Below are 16,672 nucleotides of genomic sequence, written 5' to 3'. Positions count from 1 at the left end.
TCCTATCTTGTGCTGCAGTCTCCCTAGGGGATTTCTGTTTCCATTTCTGACTATTGTATCTTGGATCACTGAGACTTCTGTGCTCTGAGAGCAGCTCACTGGAAAGAAGCACACAGCCCTCTTCAGACCTCATTGAACTGGCTGTCTCAGTGATTTGCTCTGCTGAGTTTTATGACATGTTTTCCCATCCTGAGGATTTTTGCCAGATCATAAAACTTCAGCCCTCAAGACATGCAGAGGCCAGAGAATAATCAGGACGATTAATTTGTCATAATGGCAAAGCATTCTTCTGTCCTCATTACAGAGACAATCATTCATTTTCCCTCCAGGTTTGTTCCAAGTTCACTGTTACCTGCTGTGGTCTCACTTTAGCTGCTGCTTATTTGCAGCAGAAGAGCTGCATCATGAAAAGATATGAGATTCTATTCTCTTTATTTTTAGTCTTTCCCCAGCTTGTGCTCAAAAAAAAAAGAGGGGAAAGACAGGGTGAAATAAGTATTTTCTCTCCCTCTGTTCCTTTCACACCACCCTGTTTAACAAAGCTATTGCTGCAAACGAGAAATCTGAGGGAAAGCATGTGTGCTTCTTAAAAAAAAAAAAAAAAAAAAAAAAAAAAAAAAGTGGTCATAGAACAAAGACTTTCCATGTGAGCTTCCTCTCACCAAGTTAAATGTCCACAAAATGTGAACCCTTTTCTCTTTCTGTGTTTTGGGCTAGTACAGAAAAGATGGGCTACCTTTCCGCTGCAGGTTCTCAGAAAGGCAGAGAAGTTAGAGCCTGTATAGGAATGACACACAGGAGACCTAACTTTAACTGTCTGGGGATGCTTCGTTTCTGGGGTGGAGGTCTTGACGGGCAGAGCCAGAAGTTCACCTAGAACTTCTGGGTGAACAGCAGTGGGTTGATGGTGGTAATTGATACGATGAGATAAACAGAGCCTTTTTTTGCCCTATCACTGCCTCCTTCACCCCAAGCTGGCCTAGCTGTGGCACTTGGCAGCATTTCAAATCAGATCAGGTGGAATCAAACTGAAACTGACACAAGCTGAATGTAAAGAAAAGGAAGATGCATTGAAAGCTTCACCTCTGCACTGTTCCTCTCCTCTCTTTCTAGAAATGCATGATGTACCCCTTATCTGGCTTGCATTTGAAGCATCCTTTTGCTATGCTCAGGTGATGAAAGTGGCTGTGAAGCCTGGCTCGATGCTGAGGTCAATCTCACAGTTGTACTTTCATCCCTTATCAGCTGGTTGAGGAGAGCTAGTTTTCCCCCCTCTTTAGAGCAATGAGGAGGAAGCAGAAGCACCTCTAGCTGTGCGGGATTGATTGAGCCAGTGTTTATTCCTAAGTGCTGGCTATTAGGGCAGGTTGAGCAGCTCAGCCAGCTGGGGCTGTGTTCCAAGAGGCTCCATCTCTGGGTCCAGTCTGGCTACTCTCAGACCATGCCCACTGTGACCCTGGCCAGCTGTAGCTGAAGGCCAGATGGAAATGGATAACTCTGGGCATATTAGAGATTTTATGCAGCTGATGGGATAACTTGGGGCAGATGAGGAGCGCAGAGCTTTGTCATCTTCAGCACTAGGAAATCTCAGTCCTCCTCTGGGCTTCCTTGTTGTTTAATAGCAATGTTCAAAACTCAGAGCTCTCTGCAAACCATCTTTATGGGCAGTAATCAGGGAGAGAAAAGCACCGTGTTAGAGGTACCAAGCGTTACCAGCATGAAGAAATTCTTCCTGATGGTTTCTCAGATGATTCACTTGCTTAGTTGCATCTTGTTCCAGCACTTTCCTGAGCGATCTCGGTGCACTCATGCAATGAGCTCTCTTCCACCTCCCTCAAATTGTCGTCATCTTGTTGTCCCAGATGGGCTTTATAATCAATATGCTTTGCCTATGCTCGATACTGAGTTGGGTCCAATTTTTAGAGGTATTTAAAACCAGTGGTACTTGACAATGCTTACTCTACGTGCATTTCTGTTCGTGTTTACAGATCAGGTAGCACCAAATATTTTTAGCTTGCCTGCAAGTTTCTCTGAACTTCAGGTTTTTGTCTGTGAATGAGGATAACCATAATTTGGTTTGTCTTGAAGTGTTTTCAGGACTTATCATGAAGACGAAATCTGATGCTATGGTAAAAGAAATAATAATAAAAAAATAAAAGACTGTGTGCTTTAATCCTTCCTCATCTCCTCTCGTTTTGTTTACAGCCCCTCTGGGTGCAAGGTGCCAGATACGGGCACACCTGAGCCATGCACTGTTGGGTTTGCAGCTCTCCAGCCCTGGGCCAGGACACCTCTTGAGCGGGCAGCTGGATGTTGCCCTGGCTTGTCTCGCTGTTCTGAGGTTCTGCAAAAACCTCTGTAATTTTTCGTGCATTGTCATCCCTAGATCTCTCCTGGTCTTGCTACCTCCTGCATCTCTCTGTAATAGTATATTGGATCTGAATATTTACCCCTGGGTTTATTGTTTGTCATATCTTTCTTTCCTGGTCCAAATTTTATTCCACTCTCCACCTCTATTTCTATCTTAGTAGCATGCACCCAGGTTGGTGCACTGAAGGAAATAACGCTCTCTTTTGTCTCCCCCTTCCCCCTCCCCTTGCCCCCTGTGCATTGCCCTGAATAAGGCAGCCCTGCTGCGCCTGCCTTTGTTCCTCTCGTGGAGCAGCTTCTGCGAGTGACGCCAAAGGCTGGCTCCTTTGAGGTGGCCAGGCCATGGCTGGCCTGCGGGGGTGTGGGAAGGTCCTTGCGGCAGGATTTCTGTTCTCTTGCAGCTGCCTCCCTGACGTCCTCTTTCAGGCTCCCAGGGGAGTGCCATGCTGGGGGGGCTGAGGCAGGCCTTTGCTGAATTATTCAGTCTCTGAGAGATTTCAAAGCGTTGCTACTGCTGTTTAGCACAGCCAAGGCTTTATGTCCTTAGTCGTATAAACAGTTACGGTCGTAAAAGCGTTGGGCTTTTTTGTTGCATTTGGTAGAGATTTCCCCTTATAAAGGATTTACTGTGCTCCACGAAGACAAAATACAGAGATATGAACCTGCAGAACAAATTCTTTCCCTGGAGGAAGAATCTGCTTTTCTATAAATTCTGGGACGCTAATGGGATTAGTGAGTGAAGTGTAAGAATATTAACAAGATCAGATTCCTGGTGAAATGAGCAGTGAGGGGCTTTAAAGGATCTCAGTCAGGAATGGTATTGCTGCAGGAAGGATACCTTGGCAGCTGGGGCATGGCCTCGTTGCTCTGACACATATAGCTGATACCGGCTTTAGGAAAAACGATGGGTTGTACCAGATGAGGCTGCATACAGAAGGCAGCAAATTCAGCCACATAGGTACTGCAGGACCTGCATGATGGCAGGAGCATGAGGAGCACTGGCCGTGCAGGTATCTACTCTACCGCGCTGTTGTGTGTTGGGCTTAACCCAAGCAGTGGGGATTTGACTGGGTTTGGACAAGGTGGCAAAACCCAGACCATCATAACTTTTGGCATCGCAAGCAAAAAGGCCTGAGAGTGAAAGGAAAAATTGAGTGGACAGTCTTCATTCCTATCCCACAGTTTAATTTACCGGAATAAATGTCGGGAAATGGACTTCCACTATTAAAATGCAATTAAGTGTTTCTGCTTGCATGTAGCTGTTCTTGGGCTGTGAGGAGGCTTGGAAGTGTAGCTGTGTTCCATACTCTGGGAAGTCACCTAAGACATTCTGGAGGGGCTTGTAAGTGATATACAGCCCCCAGCAAGGGGTTGCAGGCTATCAAGATCACAAGAGACTTGACTTTACTGAAAAGTGCAGTTTAGGACCACAGTCATCCCATCTGTCTTTATCATTCAGCACGTACAAATCTCTGGGGTCTTGCAACACATGTTCTTATTGGTGGGGTCCTGTCACAGCCTCCCAGGGAAATTTCTAGTTCAGTGTTGTTCTCGTTGAAGGCTTAATTGTGAGGAACATGCAAAAATTGCATGGAAAATTGGCACTAAATCTCTTCTGAGGTTCCTTTCTTGCAGATTGTAAAAAGGGTGGACTAAAACTGAGGCCAATTTTTAGTACCTCACCTCTCCTCATCCAGGCAGCCCCCATAACAACGTTTGCTTTCCTCCTGGTCTTCAGTTGTTTCCACCAAGCGGCACAACTCAACGTGTGGCTTTGTACCTCTCTTCTGGCATGTCCTTCCTGCAGCGATACTCCTTTGCCAGTGGGAGACTCGCTTGCCAGGCAGCCCCAGAAGGTGCCATAGTCCACCCTCTGCCACGGGCCTGCCTCTTTCTGCTCTTGAGTGACGTAGGCTGTTTAACAGGCAGCTTTAAGTACTAAGCCTCTTCTCAGGCATTGCTTTACATTCACACAACAAAGCTTACAAATTTAGCCTCCTGTCTCAGCCAATTTGTTCCTCCACTTGGAGAGTTCCTTTTGGCTTGTGACTAGCCTAGGCAGTCACACGTCTGCTTGCCTTGCTAGTTCATTTTCTATCAGCTCATTCACTTGAATTCATCTGGCTCCCCTTGGTTCTTGAGGATTGCGTTTTTCCAGGTAGGCCTGTGTCCCTAAATGCTGCATGCCATTCAGGTTCCACTTCAGTCTTTCCTTTGAGGCACCTGGACTGCAAGTGAAGCCTATTTTAAAACTGATTGTTGTTTGATTTTAGACAGAAGTCTAAATGTCCTTTTCAGCAACTTTCTGGGAGTCTTTGTTGAAGTCCTTCTGAGATTTGTGTTTCTTTTTGGTTGTTCCAATGCTTTAGATCCAGTGGATGAAGGCTGATCTCTCATTTTAAGATCTTGGTTTTGTTGAGATTACGTAGCTTATTTTGTTCTAAATGAGGAACTAATTACCTGTGTTACTATCGTGAATTGCTAATCATCATCACTATTAGTGGTAGCAATGACAGTAATGCTATACCATTTCTCTCTGCCACTTAGCCCTGAGCAGGAAGCATTTTTATTGAGTTTTTAAGAAGGAAACCTGAACTGAAGAGGTTGAATGATGTGATGAAGTCTCAGAGCAGCCTGGTTGTAGCTGAGCCTGGGAGTGTGCTATTGAACCCAAGACCAGGAGGCATGTTACATGATGCTCCTATCTTAGTTCTTTGCTCTCATCTAGGGAAGTTAATCAGAAATCAAGGATAGGAAGACCATTTCTTTTTCTTTTTGGTTGCTGTGATACTATTTTTAATTTAAGACTAGGGTGGATAAAGTACTTGTAAGAATTTCATTGGATAATAATCTTTTATTGACCCTGGTGGTTACTCATGAATTGGCCTTGTCTCTTTCCTGCCTGGTGGGCTCCTGGATTTCCTTGAAGTGACTATTCTAGTATATATTTCTACCGTGATTTATTTTAATCTTCCACCTACCAAGGTGACAAGCAACAGTCATGCATTTTCTTGGTGACTTTAAGCACGGACCACTCTTGAGAAGAAAAATGTGACGCACTTAGCTTAACTGGTACGGCATACATTTTTCAAGATGAATGTCCTTCCTGTGATTTCTGTTTGTGCCTGCTGCCTCTATAGGATCACTTATTCATGACTGTCACGTTGTAACCAAAACGCGTTGTAGGCAGAGCTCAGCTTCCCCTATGGCAGCGCTTGCTGTGCTGTGTGCAAGATGACAGACCTTCACAGCTTTCTTCCTCCTAATATATCTCCTTGCAGTACTGAAAAAGGAGTGCTTTGGGGGCACATGGAGGTTGATGAGAGCCAAGGACAAGATTGGGTGAAAGTTTCAATATTCCTTGTTCCAGAACTGGCTATGAAGAAAGTCCTGGAGGTAGAGGTGGGCAGGAGGCCACGTATTTTCTGCTCAGATTATCCTTCTGATGATGTGGGAGATTTTTAGAAGGCAGTGGCATAAATACCAATTATGCTGAATAAAACAGGAAACTTATTTCATGCTACCAATGACTCCTTTTGGGATGCTGGTGCTCTCATTTAGAACTGGCTGAAAACCTTCAAACGAAATATTTTTATATGAAACGCGGCATTTTGGTAGATTTTTTCCCCTTTTCCTTGAAAATGTTTTGAAATTTTGTTTAAATCCCCTCAAACTGAAATTCTAGTTTTCCAGTTACTTGAAATAGGGAATGTTTTGGTTCTCTGATGGTAATGAGTGTAGTGGAAGAGGGAGAAGCATGTTTTTATTAGAATATTTCATAAAGAAAAACATAGTCTTTTGACAAGTTCCAGCTTCATCAAATCTCTGGAGATAGCAGGGGAGAGTGAGTGATGTATTCCTTCACCAGGAAGACTTTACATCAAAACCCTCCGGTCCTCAACTTAGGCTATTTTGCTAGAGCTCTCTAGCAGTCAGAAGATACTCCATGAGAAGAGATTTGAGGTACTGTCTCCCCCTGGAAGTTACTTTCACAGCTTCTACAGCAAATGTGAGAACTAGAGGTCAAGACTGAAGCTGTTGGGGACTGTGGTGACTCTTTGCTTGGTGCTGGAACAGAGCTGTCCCTCCCTGCAGCTGCCTCTGGTGGATGCAGGTAGCTCTAACCTTAGCAGTGTTTTGCACTAGTGTCTTGCAAAAAGAGTGTCTGACTGTTCAGAAACTACTGAAAGTTTGTAACTTAGCACAGTTTCTATCTCATTTTATTACGTGTTTAGAGATGAGATTAAAGAGACAAGTCCTTGTTAGCTCTCACTTTCCTTGGGCCAGGTAGGATTTGGAAGAGGATGAAAGGTTTTGCAAAAAAAAGCACTCCCTTGCATGCTCCTGAGGGGCAAGGGAGGCCAGGCCATTGCTCATCTGTTACACTGCGCTGTGCAGTCCTTCGTGAAACTCCCCCCTGGGTGTTGCCTCCTGCTCCCATCTGGCACTATCTGAGGCTGAGAAATTTACCATGAAGCAAGCCTATAATGCGGGAAGTGTGGCCCTCCTGGTCCCCCCATGTCTGGCAGTTTAAATGCATGTTGTCACCAAGGGCTGTCTAATCTAATTCCTTCTCCTCCAGAGAGAAATCAAAACTGAGAGGAGGTTTGTGGCCTCGACTAGCAGGTGCTGAACCAGAAATGAGAACATTAGAAAGGAAGAGGGGAGAAAATCAGCTTTGCAGCTGACGTGTGCAGGCTCCTGAAGCACAAGGCAGACACATGCTGAATGTCAAGGAGCAGCTGTCCATTCAGAGCGAGGTTTTGGTTTCCTCTCTTTCCGGGATGGGGTCGTAGGCTGTGGTTATCAGATGGAGGACAGAGAGGGGAGTCAGGGGACTGGCAACATGGTGCCAAAATCAAGGTAACAACCCAGCTGATGGCAGCTATCATATCAGTGGCTGAGATCAGTGTGCATCTCCATGCTGAGCAAATTTCTCCCTGCAATCCCCTCTCCACAGACCAGACAGTCCTGCCAAACCAAGTAAAAGAGTCAGGTTTGAGGGGTAAAATGTAGACTGTGAATATAAAGCTGCCTCTGGACTTGCAGATTATTTCCCCCCTTTTTTCTCCTTCCTCCCATCTCCTGGTTCTTGCTGGCTTTAATAGAGGAGTACGTGGGTAATGGGTTATTAGGTGGGATTATGGAAATGAAGGTTTACAAGGAAGGGCTCAGCAAAATGAAGGTGTCAAATGGGAGAGTGAGTGAACCAATGGTACATGTGAGGGACAAAAGCCTGATCCCACTTTTAACCCAATGTGTTAATTCTAGGAGTCACTCCTGCTCTAACCTCCATTCAAAGCGTACCCTCAAAGCATGGGATTGAAGAGACTGGTCCCAAGCCCTGTAAATGGTAGATGGGCACATACCTCTTTAGAGGTTGCTTCACGTGGAGTATCAGAGCTTCTTGGCGGTAACATGAAAAAGTTTGGGAAAAAGCCTTAGTGCGGTGTCTGAGGTTGGGGGCTGCGCTATCATCTGAGCATCATTTCAAACTACATTGTACGATATACCTAGACAATATTCCTGGAAAGGCTGGTAAAGATCGTAAAGGTCATAAAGGGACTAGATGGTTGGATGATTTTTTTTTTTTTTTTTTTCTTCCTGGCCTCTGTGATCTGGTTACTTTCTGACTCCCCTGTACAGCCCTGTTCTCAGGATTTGTATCCATATTCTGGCTTTCTGTGTCATTTTAGCAAATAGCAAGATCATTATTTTTAGCCTCAACCCAGAGCACCTGGGATGTTTCACCATAACACCAAAGTACCTTTCCTCACCTGTAGCTTGTTTGACTTGTTTGTCAAAGTCAGCTTGAGCCTGGGAAAACTCAAAGAAAGACTAGCAGGAAAGAACAGATCTCTTCTATACCTGGAAGCCTGGTGGTGCCTCTGTGACAGTGTTGTGCTTCTACAGGAAGCTCTGCTGTGGGGTAGTGGTTTGAGCTGTGCTGGGAGGAATGGAGGACAACTTGTAGCACTAGAGATAATTTGTATTGTAGAACTGGATGGGACCACCTGGTTGGGCATCGGGATCTCATGGTACTTGGTGATGTATGGCTACAGAACAAAAGAAGTGTGTGTACGCATGGTAGTTTGCAATCCTCTTTCTAAAGGAGAGATGCAGAGAAATAGGTGGGGTAGAATAAAAGAAACAGCCTATTGGACAATAAAGCGTGGCGTGCTATGTAATACTTTCCACTCAATGCTTGCATTATCAACTTCACAGCTTCATGAATGTAATCTGAAGGATGAAAGAGAAGCTTTGTTTTCCCTGACTACTTGTGACATGTGCTTTCTTGTTTTTCTCTCTCCATAGTGAATTTGCCAAAGAACGAGAGAGGGTAGAAAATCGCCGAGCTTTCCTGAAACTCCGTAGACAACAGCAAATTGAACGAGAACTGAATGGATACCTGGAGTGGATCTTCAAAGCGGGTAAGGAGGGAGATCAGATGTTGTTTCAGTGAGTTTTGTGGCATGGTCGGTCCAGTGTTCATAGAGGACTATGGCCCTCAGAATGAGTCCTCATTGTTGCTGGCCATCAGGTTAGCCTAAGAGTAGATGGGGACCAGCCAGCACTCGTTATTTTTGTTGGGTTCTTTTCTGAGTAGTCGCTCTAAAGCTATCCCAGAAGATCTCCAGTTAAGCAAAAATGAAGGAGCTGCGTCAACTTTCTTTATTGCTGGGATCAAAATAATTGTCTTAATACAGCATAATACAAAAAGTGATAGATTGTTCCCCACAGTCTTTACAGTGGGGAAACTGTTCCTTTATGTGAGTTCCTTTATGTGTATAAGCTTTTCTTATACAGCCTTTCTGTAATTTACTGTTGGTAAATTACACTGGAGTGTCGTTCTTATGAGCTACAGAGATCACTTTCATGAAACTTGCCTTGGCAGATATTAACATTACTTTGTAATTATTATAACTGAATATTGCGGTTTACTGCAAGCCGTAATCAACTTTAATAAACACCCAATGCACTTATTTAACAAAAATAGCATGTTTTTCTTTTCCTGTCTTTTCCTTTGTTTCCTTTGGCAACAAAGATTATTGATAACCTTTCTGGATTATAGAGTAGCTGATCTATACTGGCATAACCACAGTGCAATTCATTAACATCAAGAAAACTTCTGTTGCCAGTTTGCTGCCTTGCATGCATTTCTGCAAAACTAAAATGTCTGAGTAGGATGAAAATGCCTTTGAAACAATTGTGGTGAGAAAAAGAAGAGGTAGTTTCAGAAATAGGTTTTCAGGTCCCTACCTAGGGAGGTCAGCCTCATCATTGGCACTTACAAATGGAGAAACTGAGGTCCAAAGGTATATAGCGACTTGCCTGAAGTCGGTCAACAGACTAGTGGCAAAGCTGTGACTCCTAAGCTGTGGGCTGGTGTGGTACTAAAAAGGCCTTTCGTCATTCCTGGTTTTGAAATCCATATTGATGCTAGAGGCCTAATGTGACAAAATGTACTTTTGCAAGCAAGTAATCATGCGCTCAAAGCAACTAATTGCATGCACTCCGTGGGCAAAAGCGTCCTGTTACCATTCTGCAAATAGGCAGCTCTTTGCCTGGGGTTACAGCTTCCGATGTCCATTTAATGTGCACAGCCTGGGTGCCAGTGTTTGAAATAACATTTTCACATGGCTCCTGCTGCTTTCTGTTTTCTCCTTTGAAGTGCTCTGCACCTCTGCTCACCTAGGGTGTGAGGCTCTGCCCTTCTGCAAATTTCCCTGTGAGGGCTGAAGACAAGACTGCAGCAACCTCATCAGGTGACAGTGGTCTGGCCGTGAGTTTTGACAATGTGGCCAGAGAGAAAAAAGGCTGAAGCATTGAAATGTAAAATAGGAAGAAGTACCAGCAGTTTATGTGGTGGCTTGAACCCATTCTTTCTGATAGATAGCACTATACAAAGTGACAATTGAGTGCCAATTGTATTGACAGACTTTTATTCATTGTGACTGTTCAGCAGTAACTGCTCTCAATTAGGTAGCCACACTTTATCTCCCTTTAATTCTGTGGTTCTGTAGGATACAAGAAAAGAACCACTCACTTTCCTTTCCAGTTATAATTTGTCTTCTAACTTGTTTACAGCTTTTGGGCTTCCTCAAATTCAACCTAATTAATGGCTTATCCAGCTGCTGGAGCAGAGAAAGCCTTGATTGCACGTCGGCTCTACTGCCATCTTGCTTTTAAGGCCCCTGTGATTTCTCAGTGTCTGAATGTCGATTTCCCCGTCAGTAAAACAAAGATGAGAACTCCCTTGCAGGGGTGTAGGTTGTTTTGAATCATTTCCATGACTGTTCTGCCGAGAAGAGCTATGCAGAGGTCATTAGCTGAACTTGTCTGAAAGTTGAGGTGGAGAAGTTATAAAACATACAGCTAACAGTCTTCTCCAAACTTTGCTTTCCTGTGGGAATGGCTGACTATCGTATTTGTTGCTAGTGCTGTATAAATGCCACATCAGTATACGGTGAGATTGCTATAAAATGCCTATCTTTCTATTTTATCTATTGACACGGGATCCAGAAGGATATATAGAACAGGAAAGTGTATGCAAAATAGCTGAATCAGGGAATAATAAAAACATCCTATAAAGGCATTGTTGAAAATACAGTAGGAATGCAACAAAACGCTTCCTAGTACAGCTAAATAATGATAATAATACAAATCAACTTAGCAAGGTTAGTAAATCTTTTAATAAAAAAGACAGCATGAAGGCTAGCTAAAACTGAGACACAGAGTTTAGAATTTAGGCACTGAAATTTGGGACTGTGCAGTCAAGGGGGATTAGCCATTTCTTTTTATGAGGCCAGGATTTCAACTATGGTTACTGTGGATCACATGAATTTCCAAACTAGATCATGCCAATCTACCTTGTCCAGTAACATGTGTGGGGTGATGGCCAAAGCAAACTGCCTGGGGGAGGGAGAGGAGCAGCCAGAGCTGGTGGCCCGGGACAGTCCAGCCTGTGTAGAAATCTCTTGCAACAGCCTCAGTCAGTGAGCTGATCCTTGCTGGATGCATAAAAGCAGAGAGCAAAAGCTCTTGGCATTAAATTCTAATGTAACTCTGGAAGTTGTTGTTATTCATGTAAATATTTAAGTGTTTTAAAATCTTTTTACCATCCTTAACTTCAGTCCTGTAGCAAGGAGTTCATTTGATTAAACAAAATCTTTTTTCTTTCCTCAATTTTAAATATATTACCTTTCTGCTACAGTGAGTCTGTCCCTATGCTGTCGTGATGGGAGGTATCAGGAAGAACATTCGGTATTTATTTTTGTTACTCCTCTGCTCCCGCTGCATGTTTCATCATGTTTTCCCCTCCGAAGAATGCAGCAGACCCAATCTTTTCAATCCCCTCTCTTCTGATAGAAGCCTCTCCAGGTTTCTAATATTTATAGTACCCATCTCTGAGCATTTTGTTTGTTTATTTTTTCTGATGTGTTTTTGATGCAAGGTAGGAAGAGTGGAATGCTGCATTCCAGTGATTCATAAAATGGCATTTTAATACTTAATCTGTTTTTTTGCTGTGTAATATTTTACATATTCTGAGTAGTTGTGGGAGCTGGAGAGGAGGTTTCCTTGTTCTCAGTAATGCTCAAGTTTTATACATCAAGGGCTATAACCAATTTAGAACTCAGTACAGTGTTTGAATAACTGAAATTATTCCTTTGTCTGTACACAACCTCTCATTTCTCAACAATATTTTTAATTTAGTGATGTGCTCAACATTTATTGTCCACTTTTGACTGCCTTTAAAGTTCCTCAGAGCCTTCTCTGTTTGTAACCTGAATAACGTTATATTATCTCCAACTCTATTATTGCATCAAAAGGATGGTTCTGACAAGATTTGGGGGTTGTCCTTTACTAAGCCTTTCCCCATACTGAAATTGTAGACTGTGTAGTCCTCAAAATGAAAACAATGGGTCTTTGTTTTCTCTCTCCTAAGTGCTATCTGACTCAAGCATGTTCCAAACCTGGACTAATGACTGGACTAATAGACATTTGTGCTGTAAGAATGAAACTTCTGGAATACCTTAACTTAAAAAAATTTCCTTTATTCTTGTGATACTATTAATTTTTTTCCAGTGGCAAAATAAGACTATGAAAAAGAAGAAAGTACTAATAAAACTGCTTGTGAATTTTTTCAAGGATGTGCCAAATCACTGTGGATAAATCACCAGAAATGCAGACATGGTTGATACAGAAACCAGTGTAGTTAAGGTTATTTTATAACCTTATAAAGAATATATAAGAATATATATAAGAAGAATATTTATATAATATATATATAAAGAAGGGGGAGAGCCTTCTCCCCCTCTACTCAGCCCTGGTGAGGCCTCGCCTGGAGTACTGTGTCCAGTTCTGGGCTCCCCAGTACAAGAGAGACATGGCAGTACTGGAGAGAGTCCAGCGGAGGGCTACCAAGATGAGTAGGGGACTGGAGCACCTCTCCTCTGAAGAAAGGCTGCGAGAGCTGGGCCTGTTCAGCCTGGAGAAGAGAAGACTGAGAGGCGATCTCATCAATGTGTACAAGTATCTGAAAGGAGGGTGTCAAGAGGATGGGGCCAGGCTCTTCTCCGTGGTGCCCAGCGACAGGACAAGAGGCAACGGGCAGAAGCTGAAACACAGACAGTTCCATCTGAACATGAGGAAAAACTTCTTTACTTGTGAGGGTAACGGAGCACTGGCACAGGTTGCCCAGAGAGGTAGTGGAGTCTCCTTCGCTGGAGATATTCAAAACTCGTCTGGATGCGATCCTGGGAAATATGCTCTAGAGGACCCTGCTTGAGCAGGGAGGTTGGACCAGATGATCTCCGGAGGTCCCTTCCAACCTCAACCATGTGATTCTATGATATGTGGATTGCTGAATATAGTTAGAGGTGTATTTAGTTCAGGCATCTATAACGAGGTGTTTTAAACCGTGACATCCTTACTGTTGAGACTGTGTGTGAGTTATGCTTAATACAGGAAGCTTTAATTGAAGGAGTACTTAACAAATGCCTGCTTAACGAAGGCTTGGGAAAGAAAGATAAAATTATAACACAGAGAATATGCTGAGGTGCTGAATTTAGGTATGCAAGACTTAAAAGAAAAAAGAACCCACAGTCCAACCAATTTCCTTAAAGGCTGAATTGACCCTCTTTCTTGAGATAGGAGGCAAGGTCTGAAGTATCTACTTTTACCTATTTCTCTGGTGCGTGGTTTCTAGTTTCTTTCGGCTGAATCTGAAGAACAAAGACATAGGGTAGCCAGGAGGGTTTCAACACTTTTAAAAGAAATAATAGGCAATTTCATGTAAAATTCCCATGTGTTTATCTTGAGGCCAAGTCTGAGAATGGGAAATTGCAGCTCAATGGGAGCCTTTTTGAGTCTGTCATGAGTAGGAGGAACATGAGAGAGGCTGGGAATACTCAAGGGCCCCAAACGCCAAATAGTCCGGCACTGGATGGGCATGCAGGTGAGACTCATGAACCAAACAGCTAAGAAAGGAGGGAGGACAGCAGTGGCCCCAGTAATGTCCATCAGATTCGAGGGAGCTGCAGGGGGATATGAAAGCAAAAGAACAGGTTTGGCAGATGTGCATCAGAGAGCCTCCATGTATGCAAGCAAGGTCTGGAGGTAAAAAAGAAGGAAGGAAGCTGTTAGGGAAGGCTGAGCTATGTTCTGTTTGTGGTGTAAGTCTGGAGGTGTCGTAAGCTCAGTAAAATTTACAGCAGTATAAAACTAGGGTGAATTTCAGGCCAGAAATAAAGGTCGAATGTTATGATTTCCTGCATCTTGCAGAATATAGGCCAGTAATTCATACTGCAATTCCCACATCAAGACCATAGCCACTAACTTTATATATTCTTTAGAAACAGATTGCATGTATCATTTAGAAACAGACCTGTAATCTTAACTTTAATGTCGCAGAATGAAGCTTACTGACTTTTTTTCAGTAAACTCCTTAAAAGGACCAACTCCTCACACTGCTAAAATGCAGCTGGTATGGATGCAAAAGGTAGTGCTTTGCACTGTTATTTCTTCAGCATGAGACAACAGTTTTCCTACTAAATGCCACTTCTTCAGTTCAACCAGTAACAAATTATGATCAGCAAACCCTATCCTGTTCCACCTGCCATGTGCTGAGGCAGGGTTTGCTTTTTGTTTCATGTTTTCTTTTGGCTCTGTGCAAAGGCAATAGCGAGTCAATTTGAAATTGTGCCTTTTAGAGGAATTAAAAAGTGGTGAAGCCAAGCAATGTAATCCATGCAAATGATTTTGCCACTGGTGCTTTCTTCATTAAACTGCTCAAAACTGTAGCAACTCTTAGGCTGTCATGCTGCATTTCTAAAGGAGAGAGGAGAACTAGATGGTCTCTGCACAGAGTAAAGTGCTTATAAGCCCACAAATATTCTTTTGAAGATATTTCTCTTATCTTTCAAGGACATGCATCATTTTGAAAGCACTTTTGCTCAGAGACTGAAAGTCTTTCGGTTCACAGCTAATCAAGTTGCATGTCTTTTGCATTTTAATTCTTTCCAAGTCCATCTCTTTCACACAGCACTGATTCTGAGTGTTTCTTTTCTCCTGGAGTAGGCAATCTTTGGGAATGTGTGTTTAACCTCTCTCTCCCAGCTAACTGTAGCATAAATGCCATTCTCTAGCAGGTCAAAGCTTTATGAACCTCAGATTTCAGCTTTCTGTCGAGAAAACACAGGGCAGCAAGCCCTTGATATAGCTGGGAAAAGACGCCTATATCAGTGACAAAAGGGCAGCAATGTGCCTGAGGTGGCAAGAGGGGGTAATTGCTGGAGAGCTGAGAGTATGATGGAGTCTTCTAATGGATGCATTTTTATTCACTTTTTCTATTTGACACACCTGAGACTTTTAACAGTTAAATTCAGGTCTTGGGGGTTTTATTGTTTTTTTGTTTTTTTGCTTCTATTGCCTTTTTAATGTGAGTTATTTCCTGTAACGTGCTCTTCTTTTGAGCACGCAATGTGCTATATTGCTGTGTTAAAGAGAAAGAAGTGGCACCATGTTTCTCTGAGGCTTTGCCTGTTTTATTCAGCTTCCCTGCTCTTCGGAATAAGGCTGCCTTTATTTCCAGTCCTGTAACAGCAATTGATCTTAGTGCTGAGAGGCCTGTCAGTCACTTGGATATCCTAGTGAAGCCTCTAGGAGAGGCCCCTCCACCTTTGTTCTAAGCCTAGAAGTTGCTAGCCTGGTACTATCTGTGTTGAATGCTTCTTCTAATGCAAAACTCCTGTTTTCTGGAGTTTTTTTCAAGCCTCCTAACTATCATATTCCAGTCTCTGTGCTTCAGTAATCGTAAAGACTATGCGACTTTTGATCCTCTACTCAGGATGTTGTATCCTTAAAAAAGAAAGTGCCAGCAATGGAGTGATTCCCTTCTGCTGAGTGGTCATTTTAGGAGTCTTTAAAACCTACATGAAGCCCCACTAGAACAGGTGTGGTCCCTTGGTTTCCCAGAGAATATTAGGCCAATGGGAGTGACTGTCAAGGGAGAGAAGAGGCGAGTCAGACCTAAGGGAACTGCACAGGTGAGGCATGGTTTTTGCTTACTTTAAGTTTACAGTAAAACTGAGCCCTGGCTGAGGTGTCTGGTGAGAGGAGATATGTTTGGGCATCATCTCTGGGCCCTGAGTTCCTGAGGGAAGGCTCAGCTGGTTTGCAGAGTTGTCTTGAAAGAGCGTATGTACTGTAGGTGAAGAGATGCTGATACCAAATTGCCACATCTTGCAAATCTTGAGGTCCTGCGGGCATTTATCGTTCTGATTTCTACAACCTCAGTATGGCTAAAATTCTTGTCAGTCTGGCCATAGGGAGGCATGTGATGTTGGAACATCAGGTTGCATCGCATTGAAAGTCACGGTGGTTGTGTGTTTATACAGTTCACAGTCCCCAGACGTGATCTGGAGACTCAGGACTGCTCTTCACCTGCTGCCCAAAGGCTGGCAAAGAGCCATGACAAATTATTATGGGACCATGCGAAACACAAGGCCGCTCAGAGGAAAAGAAGGATTGTTTTTCCTGGTCAGAGTCAGTTGAAAGGAACAGATACATTGATTTTGCTCCTGTGCTATGAATCAAGTGGAGAACTCAGCTTCAAGGGGAAGGTGTTGATTTTTTTTTTTTTTCCAATGCTTTCTGAATTCCTGTTCTGCAGGAAAGTGTAAGTTCCTGTTTTGGAGATGAGGTATACAGCAGTGGAAAATAGACAGTGGCTGTCTCTCATACATTGCACGATTTGAACTGTGGTGGCCTAAGATTCCCCCCATCCAACCTTTGCCATGGA

The 16,672-nt window shown here is 43.3% G+C and overlaps 1 protein-coding gene across 9 annotated transcripts in view; it reads left to right on the top strand.

Annotated features, from left to right (window-relative positions):
• CACNA1B (calcium voltage-gated channel subunit alpha1 B) overlaps positions 1–16,672 on the top strand; it is a 324,011-nt gene that overhangs the window by 154,624 nt on the left and 152,715 nt on the right. For all 9 annotated transcript variants that reach the window (XM_068914607.1, XM_068914604.1, XM_068914605.1 and 6 more), the window contains exon 8: positions 8,686–8,801. In XM_068914607.1, the coding sequence (XP_068770708.1) occupies positions 8,686–8,801 (116 nt within the window). The remainder of the gene's footprint in view (positions 1–8,685; positions 8,802–16,672) is intronic.

This window comes from Struthio camelus, chromosome 20, assembly GCF_040807025.1.
Source record: "Struthio camelus isolate bStrCam1 chromosome 20, bStrCam1.hap1, whole genome shotgun sequence".
NCBI classification, from domain to species: Eukaryota; Metazoa; Chordata; class Aves; order Struthioniformes; family Struthionidae; genus Struthio; species Struthio camelus.
Note: the sequence above shows the minus strand (reverse complement) of the source record. Positions and strands in the feature narration are given on the sequence as shown.